Source organism: Cebidichthys violaceus, unplaced genomic scaffold, assembly GCF_023349555.1.
Source record: "Cebidichthys violaceus isolate CVI_PGR_0920_01 unplaced genomic scaffold, fCebVio1.0.p SCAF_3, whole genome shotgun sequence".
Taxonomy (NCBI): domain Eukaryota; kingdom Metazoa; phylum Chordata; class Actinopteri; order Perciformes; family Stichaeidae; genus Cebidichthys; species Cebidichthys violaceus.
In genome coordinates this window covers 21,687,405-21,702,399 of record NW_027176483.1, presented here as the reverse complement: position 1 = coordinate 21,702,399, position 14,995 = coordinate 21,687,405, and the positions used below count along the sequence as shown (strand labels likewise).

General features: G+C 43.8%; 2 protein-coding genes across 2 annotated transcripts in view; both read right to left on the bottom strand.

Annotated features, from left to right (window-relative positions):
• Nucleotides 1–3,600, bottom strand: part of plcg2 (phospholipase C, gamma 2) — a 33,260-nt gene extending 29,660 nt beyond the window's left edge. The window contains exon 1 of the mRNA XM_068724212.1: nt 3,400–3,600. The gene's annotated coding sequence lies outside the window, so the exon portion shown is untranslated. The remainder of the gene's footprint in view (nt 1–3,399) is intronic.
• Nucleotides 3,601–8,946: 5,346 nt separating this feature from the next.
• On the bottom strand, nt 8,947–14,692 carry meak7 (MTOR associated protein, eak-7 homolog). The gene is made up of 9 exons (XM_068723985.1): nt 14,628–14,692; nt 13,516–13,692; nt 13,158–13,409; nt 12,924–13,068; nt 12,621–12,835; nt 11,481–11,667; nt 10,638–10,756; nt 9,693–9,872; nt 8,947–9,401 (listed from the first exon to the last, which is right to left on the bottom strand). The coding sequence occupies exons 2-9, from the start codon at nt 13,684–13,686 to the stop codon at nt 9,273–9,275; spliced, it is 1,398 nt and encodes a 465-aa protein (XP_068580086.1). The 5' UTR covers nt 13,687–13,692; nt 14,628–14,692; the 3' UTR covers nt 8,947–9,272.
• Between the last annotated feature and the right edge of the window lie 303 nt (nt 14,693–14,995).

Sequence of the window (14,995 nt, the reverse complement as noted above, 5' to 3'; positions counted from 1 at the left end):
TCACTGGTTAAAATAAACCGGCGTGAAAGGCCAGAGGAACGGAAGATACGGTAGTAGAAGTGACAATAATGTGGTTTAAATCCTGTAGACTAAACCAAAAGTTTGTTTTACCACAGTCCACTGACTGCAACCCCAGTTCTTTGTATGAGCTTTAGGATCAAAGTTGAAAGTAAGCTTTGTGTGTTCAATACAGGCTGAAGGTATTCAAATACGTTATCAATATACAAATGTACCCGGTTTATCACAAACTTAGTAACGGAACTTAAAGCTACGTTACTCATTTGAAAAAGGATGAAGGTGGAATTTATGATTGAATATGAAGGTAGAAAAAAGAATCAATGCCCATTTTGAAGACAAAAAGAGAACTGTGATGCCTGTAACTATAGCCCAAGTCCAGCGAGTGTACAGAGTTTGCACTAGTTGTATTCAGCACAAGGACACACACACACACACACACACACACAAAGTCTTGATTGAGCATGTGTAATGTGAAAGGGTTGCTTGTAAACTAACAAAGCAAACAGCGCAGATAACTGTAACAGCGCAAAAATAAATAACAGTGCAAACAACAGTTACAGTGCAGACAGACCTAACGGTGTTAACAACGGTAATAGTGCAGACAGAGCTAACGGTGTTAACAACGGTTACAGTGCAGACAGAGCTAACGGTGTTAACAACGGTTACAGTGCTGACAGACCTAACGGTGTTAACAACGGTAATAGTGCTGACAGACCTAACGGTGTTAACAACGGTAATAGTGCAGACAGAGCTAACGGTGTTAACAACGGTAATAGTGCAGACAGAGCTAACGGTGTTAACAACGGTAATAGTGCAGACAGAGCTAACGGTGTTAACAACGGTAATAGTGCAGACAGAGCTAACGGTGTTAACAACGGTAATAGTGCAGACAGAGCTAACGGTGTTAACAACGGTTACAGTGCAGACAGAGCTAACGGTGTTAACAACGGTTACAGTGCAGACAGAGCTAACGGTGTTAACAACGGTTACAGTGCAGACAGAGCTAACGGTGTTAACAGCGGTTACAGTGCAGACAGAGCTAACGGTGTTAACAGCGGTTACAGTGCAGACAGAGCTAACGGTGTTAACAACGGTTACAGTGCAGACAGAGCTAACGGTGTTAACAACGGTTACAGTGCAGACAGAGCTAACGGTGTTAACAGCGGTTACAGTGCAGACAGAGCTAACGGTGTTAACAGCGGTTACAGTGCAGACAGAGCTAACGGTGTTAACAGCGGTTACAGTGCAGACAGAGCTAACGGTGTTAACAGCGGTTACAGTGCAGACAGAGCTAACGGTGTTAACAGCGGTTACAGTGCAGACAGAGCTAACGGTGCAAACAACGGTTACAGTGCAGACAGAGCTAACGGTGTTAACAACAGTTACAGTGCAGACAGAGCTAACAGTGCAAACAACGGTTACAGTGCAGACAGAGCTAACAGTGTTAACAACGGTAATAGTACTGACAGAGCTAACGGTGCAAACAACGGTAATAGTACTGACAGAGCTAACGGTGCAAACAACGGTTACAGTGCAGACAGAGCTAACGGTGCAAACAACGGTTACAGTGCTGACAGAGCTAACGGTGCAAACAACGGTTACAGTGCTGACAGAGCTAACGGTGTTAACAACGATTACAGTGCAGACAGAGATAACGGTGTTAACAACGATTACAGTGCAGACAGAGATAACGGTGTTAACAACGATTACAGTGCAGACAGAGATAACGGTGTTAACAACGGTTACAGTGCTGACAGAGCTAACGGTGTTAACCTGGGGAAGATGTTCTCGAGAAGCTGCCAATGGATGTTCTTCACACTTGGTGGGTGTTTCACAGTGGATCCCACGGAGTGCTTAGTTGAATTCGGTGCAATTTGGACATTCAATATGAATAAACTTTGAATAAATTAGTGAACTTGAACATGTCGTCAGCAGTGGGGCCTTCATTGACTGCAAATTACTTTTGCTGCTGGATGCTGGATATGCTAACATATGGGCTCTACTTATGTATATAACATAAGTAGAGCCCAGCTCTACTTTTTAACAGCAGTGTTTATCTCAAAGCAAGCCACGAATTAACCCTGAATTAACGGGGTGGATTTAGTCATTGAAGGGCTCTGGGCAAATGGCGTCTTGTTTTAGTTTTTACAATTTCTCTAACTTGGCATGTTGGAGAAGAAGTAGCCCGACTAAAAATACATTGAAGTAAAAATATAAACTATTAATACCGCACAGTGAGGGCCAGAGTGAAAGCGAGGCATTATCAGCACAATGTACTGAGCTTCTAATTCTAAAACGATGCTGGACAGTTTAGTGCTTTGGGGGCCTTTTGTAAGTTATTTGATGAGTTAGAATAGTAACATAATTCTATATTTATCATAATAAATCTATAGCTGTTTGGGGCCCGTTTAGTTTGGGGGCCTCAGACCTTTACCTAATCTTTCTTTCCCCTGAACTAGAGTGCATTTCATTTGTGAGCGTGACTGGAGTGTCATGGCAGGTGTGTTGCTGAGGACCAAAGGCAGCGCTGTGCTGAGCGTCAAGTTGTTTGCATGAGCGGTTCTCTAGAGAGAGCAGCACCACAGGCCGAGCACCGTTCTACACACCGGGACTCCAATGAAGGCTCGATGTCTGGAGCATAGAGGATCACAGTTCTTGACAGCACAACACTCAAATAGATCAAATGAACATCCAGAGGCACATCAAACACCTCGAATAGTTGTCTATCGATACGTATGGACACACATCTCCATGTAATTCAACAACAAAACCCTTCTGGGGTGAAGATACGGTGAAGATGTGATTTGAACCGAATGTACAATAATACAGGAGAGGTTTCATCAGAAATTAAGCAAAAGTGGTTCTGCATGACTCAATAGGTGGTTTCATACCATAAGAAACAGAAATAGTCAAATCATTTGTTATCTTGGCCTCTCCTGGGTAGACATTGTCTTGCTGTGTTATTTGTTTTGGTATTTTATTCCATGTGAATTTATAATAAATATGCAAATGACCATGTACAACGTCTCCCCCATGAAGAGGCAAGACAATAGGGAAACAGAAAGAAACATGAATAATTATAATAAAGTCTCATAAGAACCCAGCAGCCCTGTTCGACATTAGAGCCATAATATGACATATAAGAAATAGCTCCAAGTGTGACGGTGAGCGTTTCAAGCCGGTATGACAGACGGACGGACGGACGGACGGACACGGACCGACACCATGCTGTGAGCTATCAGGTCACAGCAGCCCAGTAGATGAGACGCTGCTGCCGGTGAAAAGCGGATTTCCCCTCTTCTTAACTGAACTCACACTCACACACCACAGGCAGCTAATACACATAAAAACACGCACTTTTCAGTGAAGTTAAAGGCTTACCTTAACGGTGGATTGGGTTCTGTTCTGCTCCCGCACCGTTCTACCTGCTCATGATTCAGAAGGTCCTGAACTGAGGCTCGGAGAGGATGTAGACTGTTGACAAGCGAAGAACAACAGGCCACCCGCACAACGGCCAGTTCCTCTATCTGTGTGTACAAGGAAGTAAAAGTTAACTTGCGTTACAAGCCTACAAGTTATAAAGAAAAAAAAAAAAAAAAAGGACCGGAAGCCAGGACGGTATCTATGCAAACGAGACTGTGCGGGAGGCACCGCGCCGCGCTGCCCCGCGCTGCGCCGCGCTGCCCCGCGCCGCGCCGCGCCGCACCGGGCGGGAGGCTCCGAGCCGTCAGCATGGAGACGCGTTCAGGAGCTCCGCTTGTTGTTTTAGTGGATGTGGTCGCGCTCTCTGAGAGAAAGCTGCGCCATCTTAAGCGAACTCCATCGACATAGTGCGAGTGAGACAGGTGGCTGTCAAACTGCGGGACGAGGACTCCTGCTCGTCCGCTAACGTGGTCCAGAAGGTCCGCGGACTGCTAAGAAGTATCGCACTGACGAGAAGAATGATTCAAACAATGTGTTTTACTCTTATCAGTGCTGGAAGAAGTACTCAGATCCTACACTTAAGTAGAAGTACCACAGTTCAAACATGAAGTACTCTATACCAGCAAAGCCTTCATCAAGTTAAAGTGTAAAAGCTGTGTCAGCATTCTGTGCTTAATGTATCAAAAGTAAAAGTAGGTATTATCATGGAGGGCTTATTGAACGGGCCTACGGGGCACCGGCACAGGGGCCCAAAGTGTCAGGGGCCTCGCCCCCCCCCCCCTTCACCTGCAAAATGTCAGTCAAAGAGACACGAATGGACCAGGAAGAGACTCGAAATGACCACAAAGACAAAAAACAAATGGCCAAATACTACAGTCTTTGTGTCTTGCTCCTGGTGAGTGGGGCCTTTGGGGGCTGTTATGTCATAATTCACAAACATGTATTATGCTTGAGAATGATCCAATTTGGAGTTATAGTGTTGTATTATTGGAATATTAGGACTGATGGATGAACATAACTTTAATGTCATTGTTCTACCTAGTTTCATCAATAACAGTAGTACGTATATTAAGTACAATACATCCCTCTGAAATACAGTTAAATTAGGAATATTTAAGCAAAGTTACCTTAAAACTGTACTTTTTTGCAGTACTTAAGTAAAAGTTACATTCCATGTTATGAAATAAAAAATACATCCTTTAAAGAAATAATTGTGGATGAGGATAGCAGAGAAATAAATGTATACCCAATGTCCTCCAGTCTATGCTTCTGTCTTTTGTTTTGGAATAACTGATCTAGAATCTAAAAAGGTTTTGAAAAAGATCAAGAATGAAATCAAGTCCACAGAACAGCAAATACCGTGGAATCAAAGTAAAGCAAACTGAATTCATGTACGTGTTGAACAAAAGTGCTATTTGGACATAAAGGTAAATACAGCTCCGTCACCAGAACTATGTCAATATGTGCATCAACGGCAGCATGCGGCAGAGCATTGAGAGACAAAAATAATGGTTATATATAATGGTTATATATAATGGTTATATATAATGGTTATAAATAATGGTTATATATAATGGTTATAAATAATGGTTATAAATAATGGTTATATATAATGGTTATATATAATGGTTACATATAATGGTTACATATAATGGTTACATATAATGGTTATAAAGAATGGTTATATATAATGGTTATAAAGAATGGTTATAAATAATGGTTATAAATAATGGTTATATATAATGGTTATATAAAATGGTTATATACAGTTGTTATACAACAGCATTTTCTCCAGCTGGGGAGGAATGAGTGCAACGAAGAGTTGATTCCGAGCTCCAAATATATTCACATTTCTGGGAATAAAATGATAAAATCATTTCCATACACAAATATGAAGATAAGCAGAAACATTCTCTATGGAGCCACGTCCGCCGTGCCACTGTGGGAAGGTTATATATCAGAGATTTGCATGTGAAGCTCGCCTCAGTACATTTGCATGGTAGCAGAGCAGCGAGGGGGGGGGGGGGGGGGGGGGGGGGTGAATACAGAGTGGCCTGTCTCGGTCTCTGAGAAGGCGTTTGTAACGTTGTAATGGTACAGTTAGTGGTGTCAAAGTGGAGATCTGGTGGTTTATCATGATGCCAACATTTTACAGTTTATGAGCAGATTATGACACACTGACAGTTCACTCAACTGAGAAACACAAGTGGAAGTAGTTGTACCCTCCGGCCCCCCTCCTCTCCTTTTATTATGATGCGCTTACATTCATTATCATGCATTTACCTTCATTATGTATTTGTTCTCATTATGTTGTATTTCCGTTCATTATATGCTTACATTAATTATGACGTGTTTATGTTCACTATATGATTCATTTATGTGTATTATGATGTGTTCAGTTTCACCATGATTCGTTGGCCTTCGTTATGAGTTTATGTTGAATATGATGCGTTAACGTTCATTATGATGAGTTTATGTTGAATATGATGCGTTAACGTTCATTATGATGAGTTCATGTTGAATATGATGCGTTAACGTTCATTATGATGAGTTCATGTTGAATATGATGCGTTAATGTTCATTATGATGAGTTTATGTTGAATATGATGCGCTTGCTTTGATTATGATGCATTTACATTCAGTAGAATGCGTTTACGTCATTATGATGCCTTTGCTCTTTTTATGATGGATTTGCTTACATTATGATACGTATGCTATAATACATTAACAACAGAGACACAAAACAACTAGCAAGAGACGCTAAATGACCACAAAGAGACACAAAACAACTAGCAAGAGACGCTAAATGACCACAAAGAGACACAAAACAACTAGCAAGAGACGCTAAATGACCACAAAGAGACAAAACAACTAGCAAGAGACGCTAAATGACCACAAAGAGACACAAAACAACTAGCAAGAGACGCTAAATGACCACAAAGAGACACAAAACAACTAGGAAGACACGCTAAATGACCACAAAGAAACAAAACAACTAGCAAGAGACGCTAAATGACCACAAAGAGACACACAACAACTAGGAAGAGACGCTAAATGACCACAAAGAGACACAAAACAACTAGCAAGAGACGCTAAATGACCACAAAGAGACACAAAACAACTAGGAAGAGACGCTAAATGACCACAAAGAGGCACAAAACAACTAGGAAGAGACGCTAAATGACCACAAAGAGACACAAAACAACTAGCAAGAGACGCTAAATGACCACAAAGAGACAAAACAACTAGCAAGAGACGCTAAATGACCACAAAGAGACACAAAACAACTAGCAAGAGACGCTAAATGACCACAAAGAGACACAAAACAACTAGGAAGACACGCTAAATGACCACAAAGAGACAAAACAACTAGCAAGAGACGCTAAATGACCAGAAAGAGACACACAACAACTAGGAAGAGACGCTAAATGACCACAAAGAGACACAAAACAACTAGCAAGAGACGCTAAATGACCACAAAGAGACACAAAACAACTAGGAAGAGACGCTAAATGACCACAAAGAGGCACAAAACAACTAGGAAGAGACGCTAAATGACCACAAAGAGGCACAAAACAACTAGGAAGAGACGCTAAATGACCACAAAAAGACACAAAACAACTAGCAAGAGACGCTAAATGACCACAAAGAGGCACAAAACAACTAGGAAGAGACGCTAAATGACCACAAAGAGACACAAAACAACTAGCAAGAGACGCTAAATGACCACAAAGAGACACAAAACAACTAGCAAGAGACGCTAAATGACCACAAAGAGGCACAAAACAACTAGGAAGAGACGCTAAATGACCACAAAAAGACACAAAACAACTAGCAAGAGACGCTAAATGACCACAAAAAGACACAAAACAACTAGCAAGAGACGCTAAATGACCACAAAGAGGCACAAAACAACTAGGAAGAGACGCTAAATGACCACAAAGAGACACAAAACAACTAGGAAGAGACGCTAAATGACCAGAAAGAGACACAAAACAACTAGGAAGAGACGCTAAATGACCACAAAAAGACACAAAACAACTAGGAAGAGACGCTAAATGAGACACTAAATGACCAGAAAGAGACACAAAACAACTAGCAAGAGACGCTAAATGACCACAAAGAGACACACAACAACTAGGAAGAGACACTAAATGACCACAAAGAGACACAAAACAACTAGCAAGAGATGCTAAATGACCACAAAGAGACACAAAACAACTAGCAAGAGACGCTAAATGACCACAAAGAGGCACACAACAACTAGGAAGAGATGCTTATGTCATTATGACATGTTTGCATTCATCATGATCATTTTGGGGGTGTGTCTTTGGAGTGAGGCCTGAAGGGTCAGTGTTGCCAACTTGCCCAGTTTCTCCACACATTCAGCGTTCTCTGGAGCTAATACTGCTAGCTACTGTTAATGGAAGCGAGTCGTCTGGGCTGGGTTTCTGGGTTTTTACGTTCAGTCTCTCAAAGTTGTTTCTCAACATGACTGACCCTAGCTTTAGAAGATTGAGACGTTGCGTGTTGTTACATGCTCTGCCACACACCTAATGATTTTGATGCAGTTCGTCAGTCTCAGCTGTACCCGATAAAACAAGACAATAAAATGCACAGTTTCACATCTGCTTGCACAATACAGGTCTATTTATAAAGGTACGTTTTACAAGGATTTGTATTAAAACTGTTGTATCTGTTGCTCCATGTCGTAGATTTGCTCCACACACAAAAAAACACAAATCCAACCTTCCATTTAATGTGTGGGCCATGATGCGGGCGGACAAGCAATAGAATAGACCTAAAAATTCAAAGGTTGTTTATTACTGTAGCAATAAAATTATGTGTCACATGGCAATTCACGATTAGACTTCTCTTAAAATGGGCTATAGGGAGATACTTACCTCCTTTGAACCCAGACCTTCAGGATAATGTATTACTTTACTGCTATATACAACTGATAATGGTGTAACTTAGTTTTACTGTGCTCACTTTCCTCAACCTAGTCCTTCACTTCGTGGTTTGATCAGAGGTGATGTGGATGCATTGTGGTTGCCTGAGGCTACTGCTGGGGGAATAAACATCTTCTACTGCCTCTTATCTGACAGACCTTTCTGTGGTAAATATGTATTCAAAAAAAGTTTGCCTCTATCTATTTCACGCCAGTGGAGCTTGGAGGATGTAAGCGTGAACACGCCCATGACACGTTGGTCTCTTTCACACTGATGACAGAAGCTGCTTTATGCACACTGGTAGCGTTCAGTTGAGTGTGAAGGGCTAGATTTGACTTTACAGACCAATCATAAGCTGCCTTCAGACCTACTTCAACCTTGTTTATGTTCTAATGACTTCTGACATCTTCAACAGCTGGTCGGTGTAAACATGAGAATGACTTTTTTCTAAGCTCCTCTGTGAAAGAGGACATTTAGTTTTACAGTATGATGATTAGTTTTGCCATGTGTGACCCATGTCACCCCACGCTCAAAGCAGTGCTAAAAGAATGAGTGTTTTCTTCCAGGTGAGTTTTAATTCGTCCACACAATCTAAACACAATTACATTGAAGAAAACACAAATGATTTTAGTGCTATTTAGAAAATGGAGTAGTTGTGCATCTCAGCCTCTTGTGGCCAAAATGAGTAATACAACAACAAACCCTTGAAAGAGAAACCTCATATCTCTATATCATACACAGAAGACATGTCTTAAAAGTCAGGAGTGAATGTTAACCAGGTGTGACAGATGATAAAATCCCAATCTGTGTCAGTAGTACCAGGGGGACTGGGCGCCCCAATAAGTTAAGATTGTTTTTGGCCTATGTCCCTGTTGCCCCTCACTGCTCCTGGTCTTCTTCTGGCTCCCTGAGGCCCTGACTGTGTAGAGTCTTCCCTGTCATCGCCATCATGGCCTGGACCTCTAGATCCGCGTCGAGGATGCTCTTCTTGCCCTTCCCCTCCTCGCCCTGAAACACATGACATACAGAAATAGCACAGGTTTAATTCTCCATATTCTAAAAGGAAACAGCTGGAATGTAAATGAGGTTCTCTATTTCTGGTGCAGATGATTTACACGCCTGATGTGCATGTTCTCTGCTTAAATAAATAAAAAAGTACCGGGTTCGTCCCGGTGGAAACGTGTGGAAATATGTCAAAAGGGATCTGCATACTGCAGAACCACAACGTCACCGGTTCAACTACCTGTACTGTGTCTGCTATTAAATAAAGGCAACAAAAAAAAAAGCAAGTACTCCGACCTCCTCCGGTTCGGGGGGTTTTCCGACCGCCCACACCTCCACTGAGTCCAGGGTGAAGTCCTCCTCTCCGGACAGCTGAGGGCTGCCGTAGGTGGTGCACTTGGGCCGCGCTCGGCTGTGACCACGGCCAAAGTCACTGTCCAGCCACAGGCCGAAGTAGCCGTGCTGACCGCCCATACCCTAACGAATGAGAATGAAGTCAAATGTTTAAAGTGATGATGGGACAAGTTAGCTGTTAGCAAGCTAATGTTAGCTATGTGTTAGCTAACGGGAAACACAATAATGCATAGCTTTGTGATTAATCCACATTCCAGTATAACACAGAAATGACTGAAGTAGCTCATAAATGACATTTAGACACACATGCTGCACACACAACGTCATCATACTGAGTGTAGAGCCCGCTGATGCTTTACTCACTCACTGTTGTTTGCAATAGTCAATGGAGAACGATGAATAGTTCCCCCCCCCCGGTGTGGGCGGGACTTCTTTATTGTTAATACATATGGATTGTTGAACTCGGTGATGAGTTTGTTTACTGGCTATTAGGGCTGCTGTTCTACCAATGTGACGAACACAACGAGTTACACAATCATCTCTCGAAACACTGTAGGCAATGGGACAAGACTTTGGTACAGCATTGGTTGTTTTTTCCATTTGTAGTCCAAGTAGCATTGACCAATCAGGTTCACGGTAAAGCAAAAGAGGCGGAACACATTGGCCCAAATGTCTTACGACGATGTATCTTTTGTTGTATCGTATTGTATCCTTAACGTGACAGGTCAGTTTGACCTATTAAAGGATTTTGTCCCCTAAATCAGAAAACGTACATCTGAAAACGTATATTCACTGGCTAAATGAAGGTAACTACATTTTAGGCTCCATGTGATGATCACAGGCCACAAGCAGCAGAAGTCACCCTCCGTTAAACTAGCGCAGCCTCACCAGTCCGTTGGGCATGGTCTGCTGGTTCTGGTTGAGGTACATGAAGTGCTGGTTGTATCCTGTTGCTGTATAAACTCTCAGTCTGGGGAACACAGTGAACAGGAAACATCTGGAGTCACCTGCACACACACACACACACACACACACAAAGTATTAAGTGACAGGCCACAGTATTCAAACAAGTAGTACTACTTCCTCAATGGTTCCTCCTGCGGGGTCTGGTCCACACTAACGTGATAGTACTGTTAACCACCAGAGACGTCTCTCCTCTGCTCTTTATCCTCATGAACCAGGGTCTGGACGTCTGAAGCAGCACCTTAAGAATGTTCAGCATAACGCTGGCATACTGATGCACCTAAGCGCCAAGTCCCTCCCCTTCCTGTGGACCACCATGGGAACTTATTTTATATAATAAAAAAATATATATACGGCGAGAGACAATGTTTTGTTTCTATCCCGTTTGTCAAGTTAGACGATAATATTGCTCGTCACATTTTGTTGTTGAACTGTTGAAGTATAAAAGTGTTGAAATACAGAGATACCAACTACCAGGATCATATCCACCAAAACACTTAGTAATAATTATGTAAAAGTGAAAAATATGAAAGTGCACTTTTATCAGGTTGCTAATAACTATGCACGTTTGATAGCTCATGCTACTACTGGTTAGCTGTTGCATAACCATGCTTTATGTTGAGGGAAGCTAATCGCAGCGTTATCAGTTATATCAATAATGACAAGAACCTGAGGTCACAGGTTCACTCGCTAACATGAGAGAGCGAGTCATGTTCTCTATGAAGCGGTCGGAAGGCAGCCGATGAACATCGTGGTCTCCTCTCTCACCCTGGAACTGAGGCTTCGTCTCCCAGGCGTGGGAGGCGAAGCCCCCAAAAACGTGGCCCTCCGTGTCTTTGACGAGCAGCAGCGTGGGTCCGCACTTCGTCAGGCCGGCCACCATCCGGCTGAAGCTCTCCCCGTGCAGCCGCGTGGAAAACACAAGTCTCCAGGGGGCGCTGTAGCTGTCCGGCAACTGGAGAGATTAATGCAGAGTTGTGTAAGTACCGTTCTAGAACACCAGTGATGAATGGGTCTATGTTCAAACCGACAGACAGGCAAAGACTAACTTTACTTTTAGTGCCGTCGAGCAAAGAGAAATGCACTCCTAGAGCGATACTAGAGTACCTCCTTTTTTTATGAATGAAACAGTAAACGGGTTGAGGCAGAGGCACTGTGTGTGTTCGACCAATCGGTGACGGTCATCCCTGCAAACCTAACGCATAAAGCACCTGTACTTTAAGAAAGTAGTACCCAAGAAAGTAGTACCCACGCGGGGGGTGAAATGTCCCCAGAACTAAGTGCAGGCCCTCGTCATTGAGTTTGTCAAAAGGCTCCTTGTCCCCCGGGTCAGGTTCCTGTTTAAGAGGAGGCAAAGGACCTAAATACGAAGAACAAAACCTTCAGCGAGGAGATCGTCTCTTTCAGTATTGTTATTCTTAATGCTTGTTTCTGGGTTCCGACCACGAGCGACATCAGACTCAACGAGTTCACTTTGTATTTTTCCTGTTAGTACATTCTGCGGCTGCCCTTACAAAGTGCACACTGTTGCATGCAGCGTGCATTCTATTAGGAAATACTGCTTCCTCATAACATGGCACCTTGAACTTTGAAGCTCTTGCTCATACGTCTGCTGCGCAAAGGATTGTGGGTCAGAATAGTCAGAAAAGCATGCTGGATTGCATACGGCAAAATGTGACAATTGGGATAACTAAACTACGTGACAATGAGGTGGAACTGATCACGTTACTGCTACACAACAATATGTTGCCACTCTACCTGACTCAGTGCTGCTAGTTCCTGTTATAGAAATAGAGCAGGTCACATATATTTCTTGATTGTTGCATTTTTTAGCTCGAACCAAAGAAAGCGTCAAGAAACTTCGGTCAAAATCGACCAGTACGATGCTGAACACGTTTGCATTCTGACCTGTGGTGCCAGAAACATGAGGGAGGGGATGTCCAGCAGCAGACACCTCAGCTCCTTCCAGGGTGTCTCCCTGCAGGGGGGCAGCAGGGTGGGGGCCGGCCGGCCGCTCAGGGACACTTTGAGGCCCTCAGCTACCAGCATCTCCAGGTACAGTGATACCTGGGAGACCCTGAAGATCCAGTCCTCCAGACAGGAAACATCACAGCCTCCCTGATCTGTAGAGAGGAGAGGAGAGGAGAGGAGACATTAGGAGACGAGAAGAGCAGGGAGGTGAGAAGCGGTGAGGAGAGGATTCACATGTACCTGAGGGTTTGAGTTCAGAACACATCTGCTCTGCCAGGAGTTGGACACCCAGAGAGCTGTCACCCATTCTCTCTGGCTGCCAGGCCTGCAGGCTCCCTCTGTGGACCAGAATCCGAACTACAGCAGATATCAGGTCCTGGAGGAACTAAAGAAGAAGTGAGGAAGGAGGGTTGAAACAAAAGAAACAGAAGAAAAGAAAAGAAGTACTGCTATGTGATGTTACCCTCTGCTCACCTCTTCTAGCTGCTCGCGGGTCACAGCCGCCGCCTCGTCTCCGCTCCGGGCCATGGCCATCACCAGAGGAGCCCGCTCTTCTGCGGTGCCTCGCAGGGTGTCTGCTAGGAAGACCACCAATTGCTCTCGACCGACTCCGGAGGCTGCAGAGGTGCTGGTTTTCCCAGAAGCTGCCGATCCGGGGTCAATACTGCACATGGACCGGTAGACCCTCCTCACCATGGAGTCCGGTGCCAGGCTGCCCATTGAGGACTTGGGACAGACGAAAGGAGGGGTCGATTATACACACTGGTAGAAACGACTTATTCCTGACAGGTATGCTGATGGTGAAGTCCGTTCGCCGCTTTAACAGCCTCACCTGCAGCGTCTCAAGAGTTAGAGTCGTCCCCGCTGGCGTTCTCCCGGGGGGTGCTGAAGGGGCCCCGGCGGCGCCCAGGAGCCTGTCGAAGACCCCCTCGACCACCGGCCGCTCCTCGGGGCGGAAGCGGGCCAGCCGCTTCTGCACCACCACGCTCTCCGTGTTACCCATGATGCCCTGCACACCAACACACAGTTCACACACAGTAGGGTACAATATTTAGTTTGTTTTAATCCACCCTAAAACAGATACTGTGCAGTATTGATTTCAGTAAAGTCATGTATTGTATTGTATACATCTAAATAGCATCTAGCTGGCTACGCTTAATCACGACGTTGTGAGGAGTTAAAGTGATGGTGTCATGAATCGTTTTTTGGAGTTTGACGCTGGATTAACCGCTGACTTTATATCCTCAAAGAAGTCTGACTTTGTGACAATAACATCAGTTCCATTTGAATTTGGCAATTTGTTGTCATCGATAAAATGTCCCAGTGAAATCACCAAGACTACTGCTGTCCTTATTCAGCTGATTCATTATTGGAGAGAGAGAGGAGGCCAGTATTTCACAAGTCAACATATTTTACTCATGTTTTAGTTATTCTTTTAATGACTTCTTTCGCTTAAATTTGAGTGACAAACCCTCAGAGGTGTCCCAACCCCCCCATGTTTCAAAGCCTGTGTGCTAAAGCTTGACCGTGTAATATTTAAAGTTATTGAGATGCTTCTTAACTCTATACCAGGGCTGACCCATAACCAGAGTACTGTGTGGACCATAAAGCTATGAAACCGTGTCGTCGAACTTAATTTCAGCCCCGCAAATTCAGCATTGCTCTGACATACGTCACGAGACGTTACACGTAAAGCAGCAGGCTCTCATTACACCGCTATAATAACACAGACCGCCCACAGCCGTCCCCGTGGTTAGATGACATACATCTCATCTTGGACCTCGGATGATTAACGGTAACTTAGCTACCGCTAGCTAGCTAGCAAAGCATTAACGATACGTCACTTGTCTCCCTCAACACAACAGCCTTAACGCCTTAAATGTAACGGCACTATGACGTCACGCTCTCAAACTAAGCAAAACGAACGCTAAATGCGTCGCTAACCTGTTAAAGCACAGCAGCTCAAGCTTTCCATCCTGCAAAAAAAAAAAGTAAACTTCCGGGTGCTGCGCGAGGCTATTGAATGACACATGCGCGGTGTAACTGGCAGCTGCGATGTCGGAGGGTTCCAGCAGAGGGCGCTAGATATGAAGGGATGGTGTCCGCTCAGGGGCTCGTGGTGACAGAACTTTTTTGTTAATGGTCTTTTATTTTTTTCAAATTCAATAATTGTAGAATTCTCATTCATAAAATACCCTACTATGACACAGTCCATACACACGTCTCTGTGACGCGAAGCAATCATGTTTTGTGACCCGATTGTACTGCGCATGTGCATTACATCTCTCGACTTCAAACTCTTCTTGGTTTTA

Excerpts from the sequence above, each read along its gene's own strand:
- meak7 (XM_068723985.1), bottom strand. The coding sequence starts at position 13,686 with ATGGGTAACACGGAGAGCGTGGTGGTGCAGAAGCGGCTGGCCCGCTTC. Across the intron at positions 13,410-13,515 it reads TAACTCTTGAGACGCTGCAG|TCCTCAATGGGCAGCCTGGC; the intron begins GTGAGGCTGTTA and ends GTCTGTCCCAAG. Across the intron at positions 13,069-13,157 it reads CCCGCGAGCAGCTAGAAGAG|TTCCTCCAGGACCTGATATC; the intron begins GTGAGCAGAGGG and ends CTTCTTCTTTAG.